The sequence below is a fragment of the Rhinopithecus bieti genome, unplaced genomic scaffold (genome assembly GCF_001698545.2).
Source record: "Rhinopithecus bieti isolate Rb0 unplaced genomic scaffold, ASM169854v2 scaffold_11161, whole genome shotgun sequence".
Classification (NCBI taxonomy): domain Eukaryota; kingdom Metazoa; phylum Chordata; class Mammalia; order Primates; family Cercopithecidae; genus Rhinopithecus; species Rhinopithecus bieti.
The window spans coordinates 2,813,744-2,831,962 of record NW_016806937.1 but is presented as its reverse complement, the minus strand read 5'-3'; the positions used below and the strand labels follow the sequence as shown (position 1 = coordinate 2,831,962).

The 18,219-nt window shown below is 39.4% G+C and overlaps 1 protein-coding gene across 6 annotated transcripts in view; it reads left to right on the top strand.

Moving 5' to 3' along the window:
* CNOT1 (CCR4-NOT transcription complex subunit 1) overlaps positions 1 to 18,219 on the top strand; it is an 81,148-nt gene that overhangs the window by 32,830 nt on the left and 30,099 nt on the right. For 2 of the 6 annotated variants that reach the window (XM_017878946.1, XM_017878943.1), the window contains exons 10-18: positions 5,313 to 5,463; positions 7,322 to 7,523; positions 8,977 to 9,120; positions 10,079 to 10,203; positions 10,450 to 10,736; positions 12,133 to 12,211; positions 14,143 to 14,373; positions 14,678 to 14,818; positions 16,021 to 16,200. In XM_017878946.1, the coding sequence (XP_017734435.1) occupies positions 5,313 to 5,463; positions 7,322 to 7,523; positions 8,977 to 9,120; positions 10,079 to 10,203; positions 10,450 to 10,736; positions 12,133 to 12,211; positions 14,143 to 14,373; positions 14,678 to 14,818; positions 16,021 to 16,200 (1,540 nt within the window). Of the gene's footprint in view, positions 1 to 5,312; positions 5,464 to 7,321; positions 7,524 to 8,973; positions 9,121 to 10,078; positions 10,204 to 10,449; positions 10,737 to 12,132; positions 12,212 to 14,142; positions 14,374 to 14,677; positions 14,819 to 16,020; positions 16,201 to 18,219 lie in introns of all 6 variants that reach the window. The other 4 variants (XM_017878947.1, XM_017878944.1, XM_017878942.1 and 1 more) reach the window with 2 other exon arrangements.

Below are 18,219 nucleotides of genomic sequence, written 5' to 3'. Positions count from 1 at the left end.
GCTCTGTCGCCCAGGCTGGAGTGCAGTGGCCGGATCTCAGCTCACTGCAAGCTCCGCCTCCCGGGTTTACGACATTCTCCTGCCTCAGCCTCCCAAGTAGCTGGGACTACAAGCGTCCGCCACCTCCCCTGGCTAGTTTTTTGTATTTTTTAGTAGAGACGCGGTTTCACCGTGTTAGCCAGGATGGTCTCGATCTCCTGACCTCGTGATCCGCCCGTCTCGGCCTCCCAAAGTGCTGGGATTACAGGCTTGAGCCACCGCGCCCGGCGGAAAATGTTTTTCTTACAGAAAATATATAGTGAAGGCTGAGGATGGTGACTCACACCTGTAACCCCAGCACTTTAGGAGACTGAGGTGGGCAAATTGCTTGAGCTTAGGAGTTTGAGACCAGCCTGGGCAACGTCGCAAAACCCCATCTCTGAAAAAAACATTTAAAAATTAGCTGGGCATGGTCTGTGTGCGTGGAATCCCAGCAACTGGGGAGGCTGAGGTTGGAGGATCATCTGAACTCAGGAGGCAGAGACTACAGTGAACCACTGCATTGCTGCCTGGGCGACAGTGAGACCCTGTCTCAAAAAAAGAAGAAAACATGTAGCGAAGCATTTAGGGATAAATTCATGATATATCCAAACCAATGCTGCAGGACAAAAAATACAGAAAGAATGGTTAGATTAATAGGGCAAATGTATACCCTTGGCATGAAAAGCATTTGTGGGAGTTAATTGTAATATTCTTGCCACTTTTTTTATTTATATTTATTTATTTTTTTGAGACGGAGTTTTTCTCTCGTTGCCCAAGCTGGGGTGCAATGGCGCCATCTTGGCTCACTACAACATCCGCCTCCCAGGTTCAAGCTGTTCTCCTGCCTCAGCCCCCGGAGTAGTTGGGATTACAGGTGCATGCCACCATGCCCAGCTAATTAATTTTTTTTTCATTTTTAGTAGTGAGGGGGTTTCAGCATGTTGGTCAGGCTGGTCTGGAACTCCTGACCACAGGTGATCCACTGCGCCTGGCCAATTCTTGCCACTTCTAAGTTTGAAACTGTGTCAGAAATAAGAATTTATCCCTAAATAATAAAGGTGAATATTTTAATTTACCATATTTTATTCTAAAGTGCCCATTTTATTTTTCTTCCTACTTTAACTAATTTCTGAAATGATGAGTCAAATTGGTGATGTGTCTTATAATTGGTGGAATTACTTTTTTTGTTTTTCCATAAGACATAAAATGTTAGTGTGGCTTACACAGTTGAAGGCATTTGGATTCAATGCAGTATAATATAATTACCATCTACTGCTTGGTAGCCTGTTTTCTGACCCGTGGCATTGGTCTTTTGGAACACTTTCTTTTAATTTAATGGTTTGTTTGCTTGCATTTGTTTTTGTGATTGGTAAAACATAGATGGTGGTTTTAAAGTCAAAACCCTAAAGCAAGATACATTTGGAGAAATCTTACTTTGAACTCTGATACCTCTACCTTGTTCTCCTTTTCTCCTGTAGTTAGCCACTGTCATTAATATTTTTACATTATCTTATATTAAAAACAAATACATACTCATTTGTATATTTATCCTTCACTGTAGAAGAGATAATACACAACTTGCTTCTTGATCTTATATCCTAGAGTTCACTCCATACAATTAGAGAGCTTCCTTGTTTCTTTTAATTGCTGCCTAATACTCCATTGAATGAGTATTCTGTACTTTAGTCAACCAGTCTCCTACTGGTGAAAATTCACATTGTTTTCGCTCTTTGTATTACATATAGTGTTGCAGTGAGCAGTATTTTGCATCCATCATTTTTACCAATGTGTAATTGGACTACTAGAAGTGGATGTGTCAGAATAATAGGTAAATTCATGTGCGATTGTGTTAGGTATTGCAAAATTTTCCTCCATAGGGATTTTTCTGTTTTGTAAAACCAGCAGTGTTATAGCATCTATTTCCCCACAGCTTTGCTAATACAGTATGTCCCCATTGTTATGGTGAGATATGGGACAACATGGAGATACGGTGTCTCTATGCAGTTTTAATTGTTGTGGAGTCTTTGGAATGCAGATACATTTGTAAATGAAGCTTCAGATGGCCTCTTGTTTCCTTAAATTTGAAATACCTTTAATTATTTTGAGCATTTTTGTGGAAACTAATGTTCTACTTGTTTCTAAAGTAAGTAGACCAATACCTTTAGGAGTGTGAGGCTCCCTTTTCTTTTTTGTGGTCTGCATAGCGTAACAATAGGAATGCATTTCTGAGATAGGTATCATTAGGCAATTCTGTCTTTGAGCATTATATAGTATACTGGTAACAAACCTAGATGGTATAATGTACTGTATACAGTTTGCCTATGTGGTATGGCCTATTCTTCCTAAGCTACCAACCTGTACAGTGATGGTACTATACTGAATATACTGAAGGCAATTATAACACAGTGGTATTTGTATATTTAAACAGAAAAGGTACAGCAAAATATGATATTATAATTTGTGGGACAACCATTATATATGTGGTCCCATATACCATTTTGTTGACTGAAATGTCATATGGTACGGGACTGTATTTTTCTTCCTGGCTTCAATGGACATAAAACAACTTGTTTATTTCATTTGTTTCTATGTTCAAACTATTGTTATTTTGCTGGCACAAGTAAAAATTTTCATAGATTTTTCTCTGTCGATTTAATGTAATACAGGCTTATTCAGTACTGTTAGCACCCTAGTCTTTTTGTTTTTTTTTTTCTCCAAATGTGAAACCACTTTCTTTTCTGAGGGATCACTTTTACTTCTTAATGCCAGTAGTAACATTCTGAATTTAGGTGGGAAGATTTAAGACTAAGTTCATGTACAGCTGCTACTGCTTTTTTTTGTTGTTTAAGATGGAGTCTCTCACTGTCGCCCAGGCTTGAGTGCAGTGGTGCAATCTCGGGTCACTGCAACCTCCGCCTCCCGGGTTCAAGCAATTCTCCTGCCTCAGCCTCCTGAGTAGCTGGGATTACAGGCACTTGCCACCACACCTGGCTAATTTTTTGTATTTTTAGTAGAGAAGGGATTTCACTGTGTTGGCCGGGCTGATCTCAAACTCCTGACCTTGTGATCCACCCCCCGTCTCTGTCTCCCAAAGAGCTGGGATTACAGGCATGAGCCACCGTGCCTTGCCCTTTTTTTTTTTAATTAATTTTTTTAGAGACAGAGTGTTGTTCTTTCTCTAAGACTGGAGTGCATTAATGTGATCATAGCTCACTACAGCGTTGAAATTCTGGGCTCAAGCACTCCTCCCGCCTCAGCCTCCCAAGTGGTTAGGAGTACCGTCATGTACCAACACATCTGGCTAATTTTGAAAATTTTTTGTAGAGATGAATTCTTGCTGTGTTCACAGGCTGGTCTTGACGCTCCTTAAGCGATCCTCCCACTACTGCCTGCCTCCCAAAGTGCTGGGGTTATAGGTGTAAGCCACCTCCACCTCCCAGCTATCATGTAGAGCTGCTTTTTTTTTTTGATATGGAGTCTCACACTCTGTTGCCCAGGCTGGAGTACAGTAGTACAATCTCGGCTCCCGGGTTCAAGCAATTCTCCTGCCTCAGTCTCCTGAGTAGCTGGGATTAGAGGTGCCTGCCACTTGCCCGGCTGATTTTTGTATTTGCAGTAGAGATGGAGTTTCACCATGTTGGCCAGGCTGGTCTTGAGCTTCTGACCTCAGGTGATCCGCCTGCCTTAGCCTCCCAAAGTGCTAGAATTATAGTCGTGAGCCATCGCTCATGGTCCAAGTAGAGCTTCTAAATACAAAGGACCCCATAGTTGTATGAGGCAATACAGACTGAGTATCCCTTCTTGGAAATGCTTGGGATCAGAAGTGTTTTGGGTTTTGGGTTAAAAAAAATTTTTTTTAACCGTTTGCCTTATACTTGATTAATATACACCTCCAATTCAAAAATCCAAACTCCAAAATGCTCCAATGAGCATTTCCTTTAAACATTGGCATTCAGAAAGTTTTAGATTTTATAGTGTTTGGGATTCAGATTTTCGGATTTGGGATGCTCAACCTGTAATAGCAACCTAAGACAGGAAAATTGGTATAACTGTCAAGTAAACATTTACCCTACTTGACATTTGTTTTAGAGGTCAGTCGCTTCTTCATGTGCTTGTTAAAGGTAATTACTATGCATGGTGTTTTTGTCTATAAGTACATGTATTATCTTAGACTGTGATATACTAGTATAAAAATTGCATGCCTGTTTGCTTTGATATGTTTGGGTTTGGGCATAATTTTTGACAAAGTGGTTAAAGCTATGGAATGTTTCTTGGAGAATTTTAAAATATTTTGGTTGTACTGTATACTAGTTTGTTTCAGAAGTGCAAATTAGTTTCAAGAGAAAGCCAGTACTCAGAAAATTCTAGTGATGAGTGACAAGTGCAGAGGGATAGAGGATGTGGCAGAAATTTGGCTACATGTTCCAGCAAGTTTTCTTTCCCCTTTCCCTTTACTTCTCGTCTCTTACCCAGGCTGAAATGCTGTGGTGCGATTATAGCTCATTGCAGCCTCGAACTCCTTCACTCTATCAGTCCCCCCAACTCAGCCTCCCAAGTAGCTGGGAGTACGGGCGCATGCCACGAGACCAGGCTCACTTTTGTTTTGTTTTGTTTTGGAGACGAAATCTTGCTCTGTCGCCCAGGCTGGAGTGTAGTGGCGTGATCTCTGTTCACTGCAGTCTCTGCCTCCCAGGTTCAAGTGATTCTCCTGCCTCAGCCTCCTGAGTAGCTGGGACTACAGGCGTGCACCACCATGCCTGGCTTATTTTTGTGTTTTTAGTAGAGATGGGGTTTCACCATGTTAGCCAGACTGGTCTTGAACTCCTGACCTCAGGCAAACCGCCCACCTTGGCCTCCCAAAGTGCTGGGATTACAGGCATGAGCCACTACGCCCAGCCTCGACTTTTTAATACTTATTTAATATTTGTAGACGTGGGATCTTGCTATTTTGCCCAAGGTTGGCCTCAAACTCCTGGCTCAAGCAATCCTTCCACCTCAGTCTTTCAAAGCAATGGGACTACAGGTCAGGTATGAGCCACTGTGCCCGGCCTCAACAAAGTTTATTTATTAGAAAATCAGATTGGTACTCGGGAGACTGAGGCAGAAGAATCGCCTGAACCCTGTGGGGCAGAGGTTGCAGTGAACTGATACCGTGCCACTGCACTCCAGTCTGGGGTGACAGAGTGAGACGCCATCTCAAAATTAAAATAAAAAATAAAATCAGATTAGTTTACTTACATGTTCTGGGGAATAGGAACTGAATTTTTTTTACTTCTTCCCCTCTATTTTAGGAGTGTTTCTCAGGAACTATCGGAAACTATCCTCACCATGGTAGCCAATTGCAGTAATGTTATGAATAAGGCCAGACAACCACCACCTGGAGTTATGCCAAAAGGCCGTCCTCCTAGTGCTAGCAGCTTAGATGCCATTTCTCCTGTTCAGGTAAACGAGTGCTACATTTGATACATCTTCATTTGCCATAGATTTGGAATAGAATAAGCTTCTATGTCTTTAATAAATTGTCTGAATTTGTTACATTTTGGATAACTGCATGTCTAGCATCCACTTATGTTAAAGGAGATATGTAAATAGGCATTGTAGTTAAGAATAGATTTTATCATCAAATAGAACGTGACTCTAAGAGGAAATGTACAAACAACTTTATTTAGGTAAATGAAGAGGGTTTCTTTTTAAAATATGAATTACATAGACTCTTGAGACCTAAGCACTGCCTTTGAACCTGATGTGTCTTGTTTGTAGCTTCACGGGCCAAGCAACAGTGCTAGAGCATAACGACTTGTTATAACTGGGGCTCTTCAGCTCTCAACTGAACTGCTCTTTTAAAAACAAGGTACATTTAAGTTACTCCCTGACATCAACCACCCCCTTCTCTCTGGGAGCAACATATTGCGCTTCTATTTTCAGATGCATTGAATGGCATATTGGGTTTTAAGGAAAGAAAGAGGCTAAAACTTAGTGATTCAGTGGCTACTTCCCTATAAAAGGCATTTGCTTGTCACATTCTATAGCCATGAAGGTATGAAGTAGTGCCACAAACTTAAGAAGCCTGGAAGTGCAGTTTATTAGATATTTTAAAAATACATATTTTGGTGAATAACATACCTTGTTTTGTTTTCAAAATTGGAGCTGATCTTCCCCACCTCCAAAATCCCCAAATTTTGACTAAATTTATTTTGACTGGGAGATTTGTTTCTAATTTCTAATATTTCTATTTATGTTGAAACTTAAATTTAGCTTGAGAGATTGTTTTAAAGTGACTTACTGGAATTTGTGAGGATTTATTAATATAACTGTCCCATGTCACCACTAAAAGTTTAGGGCAGTCCATCTTAAGTGTTGTTCATTAGATTTTATAGCCCTTTTTATGGCTCTGTTATAGGTTGAGCATCCTTAATCTGTAAATCTAAAATGCTCCAAAGTCAAACTTTTGGAGCGCTGACATGACAAACCACAAGTAGAAAATTCCATATGTGATCTGATGTTATGTGTTGAGTTAGAACATAGTCATAGTTTTGTTTCATGCAGAAAATTCTTTTTTTTTTTTTTTTTCCAATGAGACAGAGTCTTGCTCTGTCGCCCAGGCTGGAGTGCAGTAGCCGGATCTCAGCTCACTGCAAGCTCCGCCTCCCGGGTTTTCGCCATTCTCCTGCCTCAGTCTCCTGAGTAGCTGGGACTACAGGCGCCTACCACCTCGCCCGGCTAGTTTTTTTTTTTTTTTTTAAGTAGAGACGGTGTTTCACCGTGTTAGCCAGGATGGTCTCGATCTCCTGACCTTGTGATCCACCCGTCTCGGCCTCCCAAAGTGCTGGGATTACAGGCTTGAGCCACCGCGCCCGGCCTCATGCACAAAATTCTTTAAAAAATATTGTATAAGATTACATTCTGGTTATGTGTATATAGGTATATGTGAAACAAGTGAATTTCATGCTTTGACATGGGTCCCCTCCCCATGATGGGATTGTTATGATATCTGGTTATGTATACGCAAATATTCCAAAATCCAAAATTGAAAACTTTTCTGGTCCCAAGTATTTTCAATAAGGGATTCTCAACCTGAACTTTGTCAAAGGCAAAACTCTTTAAACCTATTCCATATGTGACACAGTAAGAAAAGTGACTGACACGCTTGACTTGATAACTGGGATTTAAGTATTATTGTGATTGAGTGGGTGTAATAGTTTGCTTTTTAAGATTATGAAGAGCTGTTGTTAAAGACTGCTTTACGTGTGTCTGCCTTTCCTCGAAGTATGTTTAATACATTTTATAATGTTTTCTTTAGATTGACCCTCTTGCTGGAATGACATCTCTTAGTATAGGTGGTTCAGCTGCCCCTCACACCCAGAGTATGCAGGGTTTTCCTCCAAATTTGGGTTCTGCATTCAGTACCCCTCAGTCACCAGCAAAAGCATTTCCACCCCTTTCAACCCCCAATCAAACCACTGCATTCAGTGGTATTGGAGGACTTTCATCACAGCTTCCAGGTAAGGGGGAGGCAAATGAGAGCCTGGATTATTCATAAGTTTCATTATGCCTTACTATTTGGTAAGGGGTTTGGAGTCACTATGACAAGGAAAGCTGCTTAAATGAAATTGTGAAAGCTGCTTCAGTATCCAAAGTTGGGAAAAGAAAAACAGATTATATTCCATTCAGTCTAATTGGAGGAAAGAATTAGGGTATTTGTAGTTGTAAAGTTAATTGAATTATTTAGTAAGGATTTTGTGTTAACATGATAGTATAAGTGGTAACATGTATGTTAATCACATTCTAAAGGACTTAGATCAAGGACTCACAGCTTTGTGAATTCAGGTTGATATAATAAAGGTAGAAACTATTGTACATATCAGGTTCAGGCATATGTTCTGCCTGCCTTATTGCATTTCACCAACCTTGAAGATGATAGGACATCCTAAAAACATTTTAAGGTTTTTTTTGGGGGGAGGGACGGGGTTTCGCTCTCGCTGCCCAGGCTGGAGTGCAGTGGCGCTATTTCGGCTCACTGCAACCTCAGCCTCCTAGGTTTAAGCGATTCTCCTGCCTCAGCCTCCTGAGTAGCTGGGATTACAGGCACCCACCATCATGCCTTGCTAGTTTTTTGTATTTTTAGTAGAGACAGGGTTTCACCATGTTGGCCAGGCTCGTCTCAAATTCCTGACCTCAGGTGATCCACCCACCTTGGCCCCCCAAAGTGCTGGGATTACAGAACGTGAGCCGCCGTGCCTGGCCACGTTTTCAGTTTTTTTCCCAGATACCGTGGCATGTAACTTTACATTGAAATAAAAGCTACATTTTTTTTGGTTGTTGTTGTGGTTGTTTGTACCTACCTCTTCTTAGCCCCCTGTACTTGTTATGTTGACACTGTAAGTTCGGGCACTAAAACCTAAGGACTTCTATGTCGTCGTTGACTCTGATCTAGTTAACATTGCTGCTCTAATCTTCTAGCTTTTATGATTAATTCATTTAAATAAATGTTACTGAACTTACTAAGGCCTTCCTAGCAAAGCTCTAATTATTGTCAGATTCCGTTTGTCAGAGTTGAGAGGAATAAAGAAGTTTTGAGACTCATGGTAACTTTAAAAGATGGTATCATGAAATTATCTGATTGGAATAATTGAGAAAAGCTAGCCAGCTCCTTATTTTAACTACCTTGGCTATGGGAGTATGTGCTTCGAGAATGTATACATTAATTTTTTGCACATTATCAAGAATATAAATAATTCCAGATGCTGAAGAAATTTGGATTATCTGTTGTTACTGCCTAGTTTGTAGGCTCTGTAAAATTGAATAGATGTAATAAGGGAATTAACAAAGGCTCTGACTTTTAAAATAAGAGTTATGACTATTTTAAAAGTCAGTCTTATTAATATATGAGATGTTAATAAAATCAAGTATATGAATAATGATAGGATTTGTGGCTGCCTTCGTTCTCTCTAGTAGGTGGTCTTGGCACAGGCAGCCTGACTGGTATAGGAACTGGTGCTCTTGGACTCCCTGCAGTGAATAACGACCCTTTTGTACAGAGGAAATTGGGCACCTCTGGACTGAATCAGCCTACATTCCAGCAGAGTAAGATGAAACCTTGTAAGTGGTAGTGTTGTCTGTGATTGTGAAGTGTGACTGATAAAAATGTTTAGTTGTATGTCTCCTTTGTGTTAGTAGGGCCATATGTTGATGTGCCTTCTAGACCAATGGGAATCAATTCACAAATTTGAATTATTAAAATAAAAGTTAGAGATACCAATCCACTTTTGCTGTGGATTCCCAGAACAAGTCATGGTTAGTAAGAGGCTGCATCCTGAGGGTGTTTGTCCTAAAAGTAAGAAATAGATATGATAAAGAGAAATTAATATGTGGTAGATAAACGAATGTAACTCTTGTACTTAACCTAAACATGTGTTGAGTTTTTTTTTAAAGCAAGTCAGGAGTGACAAGGAAAATTTCAGATTTCTGTTTCCAATTTTTGTTTCACCTCCTTAGTGATTTTTTTATCCTAACTAAATTCATAGAAGTCATCTTTATAAATCCATAGGTATAATTGACTGAAGTCCTTGTCATTGGGACTGTGTAGTCATGACACGAGATTTGAAAGTATTCCAGCTGACTTGATAACGTTAGTGTGAAAGTCTTGTCTGAATGTTATGTTTTGTAGCATGCTTTGTGTTTACATCAGTCTTTCATGCACATGCATGATAATTATATGTTAAATGTGATTTTTATTATAAAGTGATAAAGATTTGTTAACCTAATGAGGTTGTATTAAGGGTAAGTGCATTATGAGTTTGAACCAAGTTAACTTTTGTGTTGTAATGAGTCCTGATGAAGATAATACTAATGTAGAATTATGGAAGGCACTTTGTTAAGGATCTTTTATGTCTACCCTAGAACGCGTTAATACTGAAACTTGACCGCTTAATACCTTTTCCAGTTTTTTTATATTTCCCTTAAAGTTAGAACTGCAGTAGTTTCTGGCTGTCTGTGTTTTATGGGGAAGTGGAAGAAGGGCTTAAATACCCACTGATACCTTTTTTGTTTCCAACAGCGGACTTGTCTCAGGTGTGGCCAGAGGCAAACCAGCACTTTAGTAAAGAGATAGATGATGAAGCAAACAGCTATTTTCAGCGAATCTATAATCATCCACCACATCCAACCATGTCTGTTGATGAGGTGAGTGTCTACGATGATCTGATTATTTATTGTTTAAGCCAGTCTTAAATAAATGTCCTTTTCAGTGTTTTTAGAAATCCAGCTCAAAATGCTCTGATACAGCGATGTGTGTTTTGAAACCTTAATATTTGTCTCAAGCTCTTTTGGTGAATATTCTACTTAACAGTCTTTTGTCAAGGATATTTGAGAAAGGCTCTTAGTAATTGTTTCCTTTATGTGTGCGTTGTTTTTGTCTTGCTTTTCCAGGTATTAGAAATGCTGCAGAGATTTAAAGACTCTACTATAAAGAGGGAACGAGAAGTGTTTAACTGTATGCTAAGGAACTTGTTTGAAGAATACCGTTTTTTTCCCCAGTATCCTGATAAAGAGTTACATATAACAGCCTGCCTGTTTGGTGGTATAATTGAGAAAGGACTGGTCACTTACATGGCACTAGGCCTGGCTCTACGATATGTTCTTGAAGCCTTACGCAAGCCTTTTGGATCCAAAATGTATTATTTTGGGATTGCTGCGCTAGATAGATTTAAAAACAGGTAAGTGGATAGGTTTCCTGTGAAGTGTCTCTTCCCTGACCCCACAGACAGGGTCTTAACTCTTACCCAGGCTGGAGTGCAGTGGCGCGATCTTGGCTCACTGCAGCCTTGACCTCGCGGGCTCAAGTGATTCTCTCACTTCAGCCTCCTGAGTAGCTGGGACCACAGGTGCCTACCACCATGCCCAGCCTTTTGTATTTTTTGTACAGACAGGATTTCACCGTGTTACTCAATCTGGTCTTAAACCCCCGCCTCAGTCTCTGAAAGTACTGGGATTATGGTGTGAGCCACTGTGCCTGGCCTGAAGCTTTTTTTTTTTTTTTTTTTTTTTTTTTGAGATGGGGTCTTGCTCTGTTGCCCAGGCTGGAGTGCAGTGGTGCGATCTGGGCTCACTGCAACCTCCACCTCCTGAGGTCAAGTGATTCTCCTGCCTCAACCTCCTGAGTAGCTGGGATTACACATGCGTGCCACTGCACCCAGCTAATTTTTGTATTTTTAGTAGAGACAGGGTTCCATCATGTTGGCCAGGCTTGAACTCCTGACCTCAGGTGATCCATCTGCCTCGGCCTCCCAGAGTGCTGGGATTATAGGTGTCAGCCACTGGGCCCGGCCAAAGCTTCTCTTTTTAAAAATAAGTGGTAGGAAAACTAAAATGAGAGCAGAGGTTTTTTGGTTGGATATTTATGAGGTATACTTTGTACAGTAGAAGTCTTCCCTTTTAGGTATGTAGTTCTTTGAATTTTGGCAAATTTATACAGTTCTGTAACGCCCACCACAATCAAGATACAGAATATTTTGGAACTCTTGAACTCAAGTGATTGTCCTGCCGCGGCCTCCCAAAGTGATGGGATTATAGGCATAAATCAGCATGTCCGGCTGATGGAGAATATTTTCATCATCTCCCAAGAGGTTTCCTTGTTCCCCTTTGTAGTTAGTCCCCTTCCCTGACTCGCAATCTCTGATAATCTCTAAAGTTTTTCTAGAATGTCATTTACACAGAGTCATAGAAATATGTAGTTTTTTGAGATTTATGTTACTACATGTTTCAGTAGTCTTGTGTAGTATTCTGCTATATGGGTTGACTACAAATTATTTTTCCATTCGTACGTAGGTGAAAATTTGAATTGTTTCCAGATAAGTGGCTCATTTTAATCTATTTTAAGTAAAATATAGCCTTTAAAATCAAAGGTAGTGTCTTTTCTGATGTAAATCCAGTGAAAATCATCAGTATTTTCTCCTCCTACTTTTGTTTTCTTCCCGCTTTGACATTTTCTTCAAATAAGTTATTCGTAGGTAAGATGGAGAAAATGACCTAGATTAGCATTTGGACAAAAACATTTTGTTAGTGCTGCTTCTGTTCTGACACGAAATGATGGCAGAATGATTTTGTTGGCAGATTGAAGGACTATCCCCAGTATTGTCAGCATTTGGCTTCTATCAGTCACTTTATGCAATTTCCACATCATTTACAGGAGGTAAGTGCCCTCTGTACCTAAAACCCAAATAGCTGTATAGTATTTGGAGGGTTTAATATTTTGGCTTTTTTTGTAGACTTGATGGTAATGGCATTAAGATTTCTTAATAATTGGCATGATATAGGTGTACATATTAGTTGAGGTTGTTCATTTTGTGGCCTTACAAGAGAACATGAAAAAATAATCATTCTTGGATTATCTTTTCTAAGTAGCAGGCTTACTTCAAACACTTTTTACTCATTCTTTTAACCTGATAATGGAGTTGAAGAATAAACAGTTCTACTAAGAGAATCTTTATCTTAGGTAAAGTACAGACACCCTGCCTCATTCTAAAAGGGAATTGGAGTGGGAATCTTGTGTGTAAAATGTGAAATTTTATGAGTTAATATGAGCCAAAGCTGTTACACATAAGACTTAGATCATGTTTATTAAAATAAAGGTAGATTCCTTTGAGGTGTGGTTTTGTTTTGTTTTGTTTTGTTTTGTTTTGAGATGGAATCTTGCTCTGTCGCCCAGGCTGGAGTGAGACAATCGTGGCTCACTACAACATCTTCCTCCCGGGTTCAAGTGATTCTCCCATCTCAGCTGCGATTACAGGCACCTGCCATCATGCCCGGCTAATTTTTGTATTTTTGTAGAGACGAAGTTTCACCCTGTCGGCCAGGCTGGTCTTGAACTCCTGACCTCAGGTGATCTGCCCACCTTCGCCCTGCAGAGTGCTGGGATTATAGATGTAAGCCACCGCACCCGCCTGAGATGCTTATTTAAAAGGAGTCAGTCCCTGGGAAAATAGACCTAGGGAATATACATTTTAAAAACCATTTTATATGATCGTTATTATTACTGAAATTTGAGAAGCATTGTTGCAGTGACTGATTTTAGGTTTAGGTTAATTGATAAGCATCATCTATACCTTTGTCTTGGTTTTGGTCAATATGAGTTTATATAGAACAGGGAAGTTGGTTAATTGACTTTCTTTTTAACATGCAGTAGATAACTTTATAAGATCTTATTTTAAGAAATCAGGATGATCAGAATTTGAACCTTCTTGATATTCTGTATTTTAATTTAGTTCAGTGCTCTCTACCTCATCCTTGTAGGTTTATTAGGAGGGCAGGGTTATTGTAATGACTTAATCTCTGGGAATGTGGAGTATATTCATTCAAGTGAGTGGATTGAGACAAATTAAGAGACAGGAATATGGAGCTTGAAAGACTTGGAGAAAGAGTGAGATAGCAGGGGAGCGATCACTCAAAACTAGTCCCTAGCACCCACTGTATGTAGCAAGATAGCCAGAGAGAGAGAGACCATCACTTTCTGTACTTTGTCAGCATAAAGGGCTATACTTTCTTCTGAGACTCTTTCCTACTTTAGAAATGTCCCTCTAAAAATAAAACTGTTGTATACATAATTGGTAGGTTTAGTTCTGCTAGGTAAGGACTGTTGAAATAGTTTCAGGATCCTTATGTCAGCACTCTAAATTGTGTGGGGACGGGCTATGTAGAGTGAGTATTTTTTTGTAATAACAGCTTTATTGAGATAATAACTCATACTACCACGGTTTTCGTTTTTTAAGACCTTTGGTTTCTCATTGCTGCCTAATTAGAAAAGAGATGAGTTTACTGTATGAATTATTAAGACTTTTAAAGTTTGCATTTTTTAAGGAGTTTAAAGGCATTTATATGCAGTATCTGGGGCTGCTGCTTTAGAATTTGTTTTGCTGTAGTTCTCTCATAAATACTAAGATTTTATCGCTGAAGGAGTTCATAGAATCTACTTATGTACTAGTGCCAGGGTATGGGGCAAAGAGTATGGGAGCTAGATGAACCAAAAAGCATTCATACATGTTTTTTACCCTCTCAGAAAAGGGGGACATATAATCCAGACTTAGCAATTAAGGTTAACTCTTTTTCCTCTCCCTACCCTTTTAGTATATTGAGTATGGACAGCAGTCTAGAGATCCTCCTGTGAAAATGCAAGGCTCTATCACAACCCCTGGAAGTATTGCACTGGCTCAGGCCCAGGCTCAGGCCCAGGTTCCAGCAAAAGCTCCTCTTGCTGGTCAAGTTAGCACTATGGTTACCACCTCAACAACCACCACTGTTGCTAAAACGGTTACAGTCACCAGGCCAACTGGAGTCAGCTTTAAGAAAGATGTGCCAGTAAGTAGATCTGTCTTTTTTCTCTTCCAGGATTTATGATTATATCACTAGTGAGCATGTATTAGAATTTTATCATAACATGCCTACCAAAAAAGATATAAAAGACCAACATTTCTTCCTTCGTATCTCCCATCCTTCTATTTCCCAGAGGCAAACATATTAATAGTTCACTATTCTTGCCCACGTTTCTAATACACAATCATACCATGTGTATTTTTTAACACTAAGTCTGTATGCATTATTGGACTTTTTTCAGAGAAGCACTTCAACTTGTTTGCCTTATGTACTTTATTTTTTTTTTTAGCCTTCTATTAATACTACAAATATAGATACGTTGCTTGTAGCCACAGATCAAACTGAGAGAATTGTGGAGCCCCCGGAAAATATCCAGGAGAAAATTGCTTTTATTTTCAATAATCTCTCACAGTCAAATATGACACAAAAGGTGAGCATGCTGTCATAGTTTATAAATGCCTTCTCTTTTCCTTAATGGACTAAAGGATATATTGTTGACCCTTTTACATATTCACTTTAAAGGTAGAGGTAATAAACTCAAAGGGAATATGTGTATTTAACCTAGTGGTTTTGGTAAACATTAAATAGTACCAATTTTTAAGGTTTTGTTTTGCAGTTTTTTGAAAGAAGCTTAATGTTCTCGTGGTGATAGAAAGTTTCATTTGTACTAGTCATTAGTCATAACTCATTTTCTCCCAGAGACTATTCAGAGTATTTATTACAACCTAATAACTGAGACCGACTTTGTGAAAAGCATAAAGAATGCCACTTGCCTCCTCAGATTACATGGTAAGACAGTATAGTTGACCCTTGAGCAACATGGGGGTTAGGGTTGCCAATCCTCTGTGTAGCCAAATCCTGGTATAAGTTTTTATTCCCCCAGAGCTTAACTATTAACGGCCTACTGTTGACCAGAAGCCTTACTGTGATAACACAAATAGTTGATTAACACATATCTTATATGCATATAATACTGTATTGTTAGGATAAAATAAACTGGAAAGAAATATTATGAAGGAAAATTATAAGGAAGAAAAGATATATTTACTATCTGTTAAGTGGAAATGATCATCATACAGGTCTTTATCTTCATGTTGAATAGGCTGAGGAGGAGAAGAGGAAGTCTTGGTGTCTCCGAGGTAGTGGAGGTATTAATAGAGGAAAATCTACATTTAATTTTACTCTGTGTCATTCATATTCTTGCTCAAGGGTCAGCTGTACTTGGAAACACCAGAGTTAGCTAAAGATTCCTGTAGATGGAAATTTAGGAAAACATGGTTCTGGAATTTTCCCCATTCTTGGTTACACTGTGGGTCTGTTAATGGCAGCTTGTAGATTAGTAATTCATGTGGAGATAGGAGACTACATGTTTTATGATTTTGAAGCTGAAAATGACCATAAATGTTTCAGTCCCAATCACCTGGGTTGAGTTGTGATTGACTAGGGAATTGAGCATACTCTCCTTCATAGCATCTATCTGGTGTGAAGGAAAGTCATGCTTTAGTATCTAGTTAGTTTTGCAAGGAGCCATTATAGTGCTGTAGAGAGTGCTGTATAGTATGGTTCATAGAAACCAAGTGTTATTTTATCATAGTGTAATTCTGTGCTTCCCATGTCGTATTAACTGGCTAGGTTGAAGAGCTGAAGGAAACCGTGAAAGAAGAATTTATGCCTTGGGTTTCGCAGTATCTGGTTATGAAGAGAGTCAGTATTGAGCCAAACTTTCATAGCCTGTATTCAAACTTCCTTGACACGCTGAAGAATCCTGAATTTAACAAGATGGTTCTGAATGAGACCTACAGAAACATTAAAGTAAGAGTTGGTTCTTGTATTTTCTTTAATTATTGCTTTGAATTTAGAAATATTTGCTGTAGATTTTGTTTCTTACCTGGAACTAAATTTTATGAAGAACTTAAACTTACAGGCATACCCTGTGCATTTTCTTTGAAAGTAACCACTATTATAAATTGTTTTTGTCATGCCATGCATGATTTTTAGAACTTTACCATTGTTATGCATAAACAGCATAGTATTGGTTAGCACATTCTGTATAGTGTCACCCTCTGTACATCCTTTTCACTTTTTTTCGCTTGCTTTTTTTTCTCCCCTGGATATTATTCGTGATAATGCTCTTTGCTGTAGTCCTTTGTTTTTTTTCTTTTTTTTTTTTTTTTTGAGACAGAGTCTCGCTCTGCCCCAGGCTGGAGTACAGTGGCCGGATCTCAGCTCACTGCAAGCTCCGCCTCCCAGGTTCACGCCATTCTCCTGCCTCAGCCTCCCGAGTAGCTGGGACTACAGGCGCCCGCCACGTCGCCCAGCTAATTTTTTTTTTTTTATTTTTTATTTTTTTTTATTTTTAGTAGAGATGGGGTTTCACCATGTTAGCCAGGATGGTTTCGATCTCCTGACCTCGTGATTCGCCCGTCTCGGCCTCCCAAAGTGCTGGGATTACAGGCTTGAGCCACCGCGCCCGGCCGGTTTTTTTTCTTTTTAATTTTTTTGAGACATGGTCTCACTCTGTTGCCTAGGCTGGAGTGCAGTGGCGTGATGTCGGCTCACTGCAGCCTGCACCTCCCAGGTTCAAGCAATTCTCTTTCCTCAGCCTCCCGAGTAGCTGGGATTACAGGTGTACCACCACGCCCAGTTAATTTTTGTATTTTTTGTAGAGACAGGGTTTCACCATATTGGCCAGGCTGGTCCCGAACTCCTGACCTCAGGTGATCCACCCTCCTCAGCCTCCCAAGGCGCTGGGATTACAGGCATGAGCCACTGTGTCTGGCCAGTCTTCTTTTTTAAAAAACAGAAAATATAGTCTTGTAGAAAACCATTGTATAGATTTGTATTGCTGCTGGGCATTTGTGGTGTTAATCACTCCAACTATTATAAACAGTATTGTCCTGAATGTTTTCATTTGTATCTTGTGGTATTCAAGTGCCAGATATCTTTATACTCAAATCTGTTTATGGAATAGCTGTTATCTAGGATTCTGTGCAGTTTAAGATCAAACTCTACTGAGCTGAGGCTTATTCAACAAAATTCAAGTATTTTAATTTCTAAACCATCATTTATTTCTTAGGAGAAAAAACTTCTAGAACCAGCATACAGCTATGGTCATTCTTTGCTCAATAACTTGGGTCATTGGTTTAGGAACCAGCACTATATTTAAACCTGTGGATGAGAATATTCCTCATTCTTGGTTACGCTGTAGTGCAAAAGAATTCCTGGCTCTCTGTTGCGCAGCTGACTTGTGCCATTCTGCTGTTGCTGTATGGAGTTAAGGAACATGGCTCTATTTCGTTTTTATTATAGCAAGGGCGGTTGGGATATATAAAAGTTTCCACATACTCCACAGCCAAGTTTCAAGACCTTGATTTTTTAAACAGAAGTTTAAATATAACCCTAAATCAAGAGGTACCACAGAGTAGATGGGTATATACATGTGTGCATACCTGCAGCCAAAACACTCTCCTATGTTAATTCTGTCCCCCTTAGAAAGACAGTAACTGGAGAATCAATTAAATGGTTTGGGTTTTTTAGAAATTTGAAAAGAAGTATATAAACAGTATCAGAAAGTTATCTTAGTTGACTGCAGAGATTTGTTAATGCCTGGATATACTGAGGATTGGGATAGGAGGGTAATTTGATTATATTCCTTTGTATGCTTGCTTCCTTTAAGGAGTTAAGCATGGCTATCATCCTCATTTAAATTAATTTAGCACTTCAAAATAGCTTTGTAGTTAGGTCTCTGCTTTAAACCTAGCTAAGGTTTTCAGAGTTGAAAATACTTTTCTAGGGGAGGATAGCTGACACATAAATTTGTGTTCTTTTTGA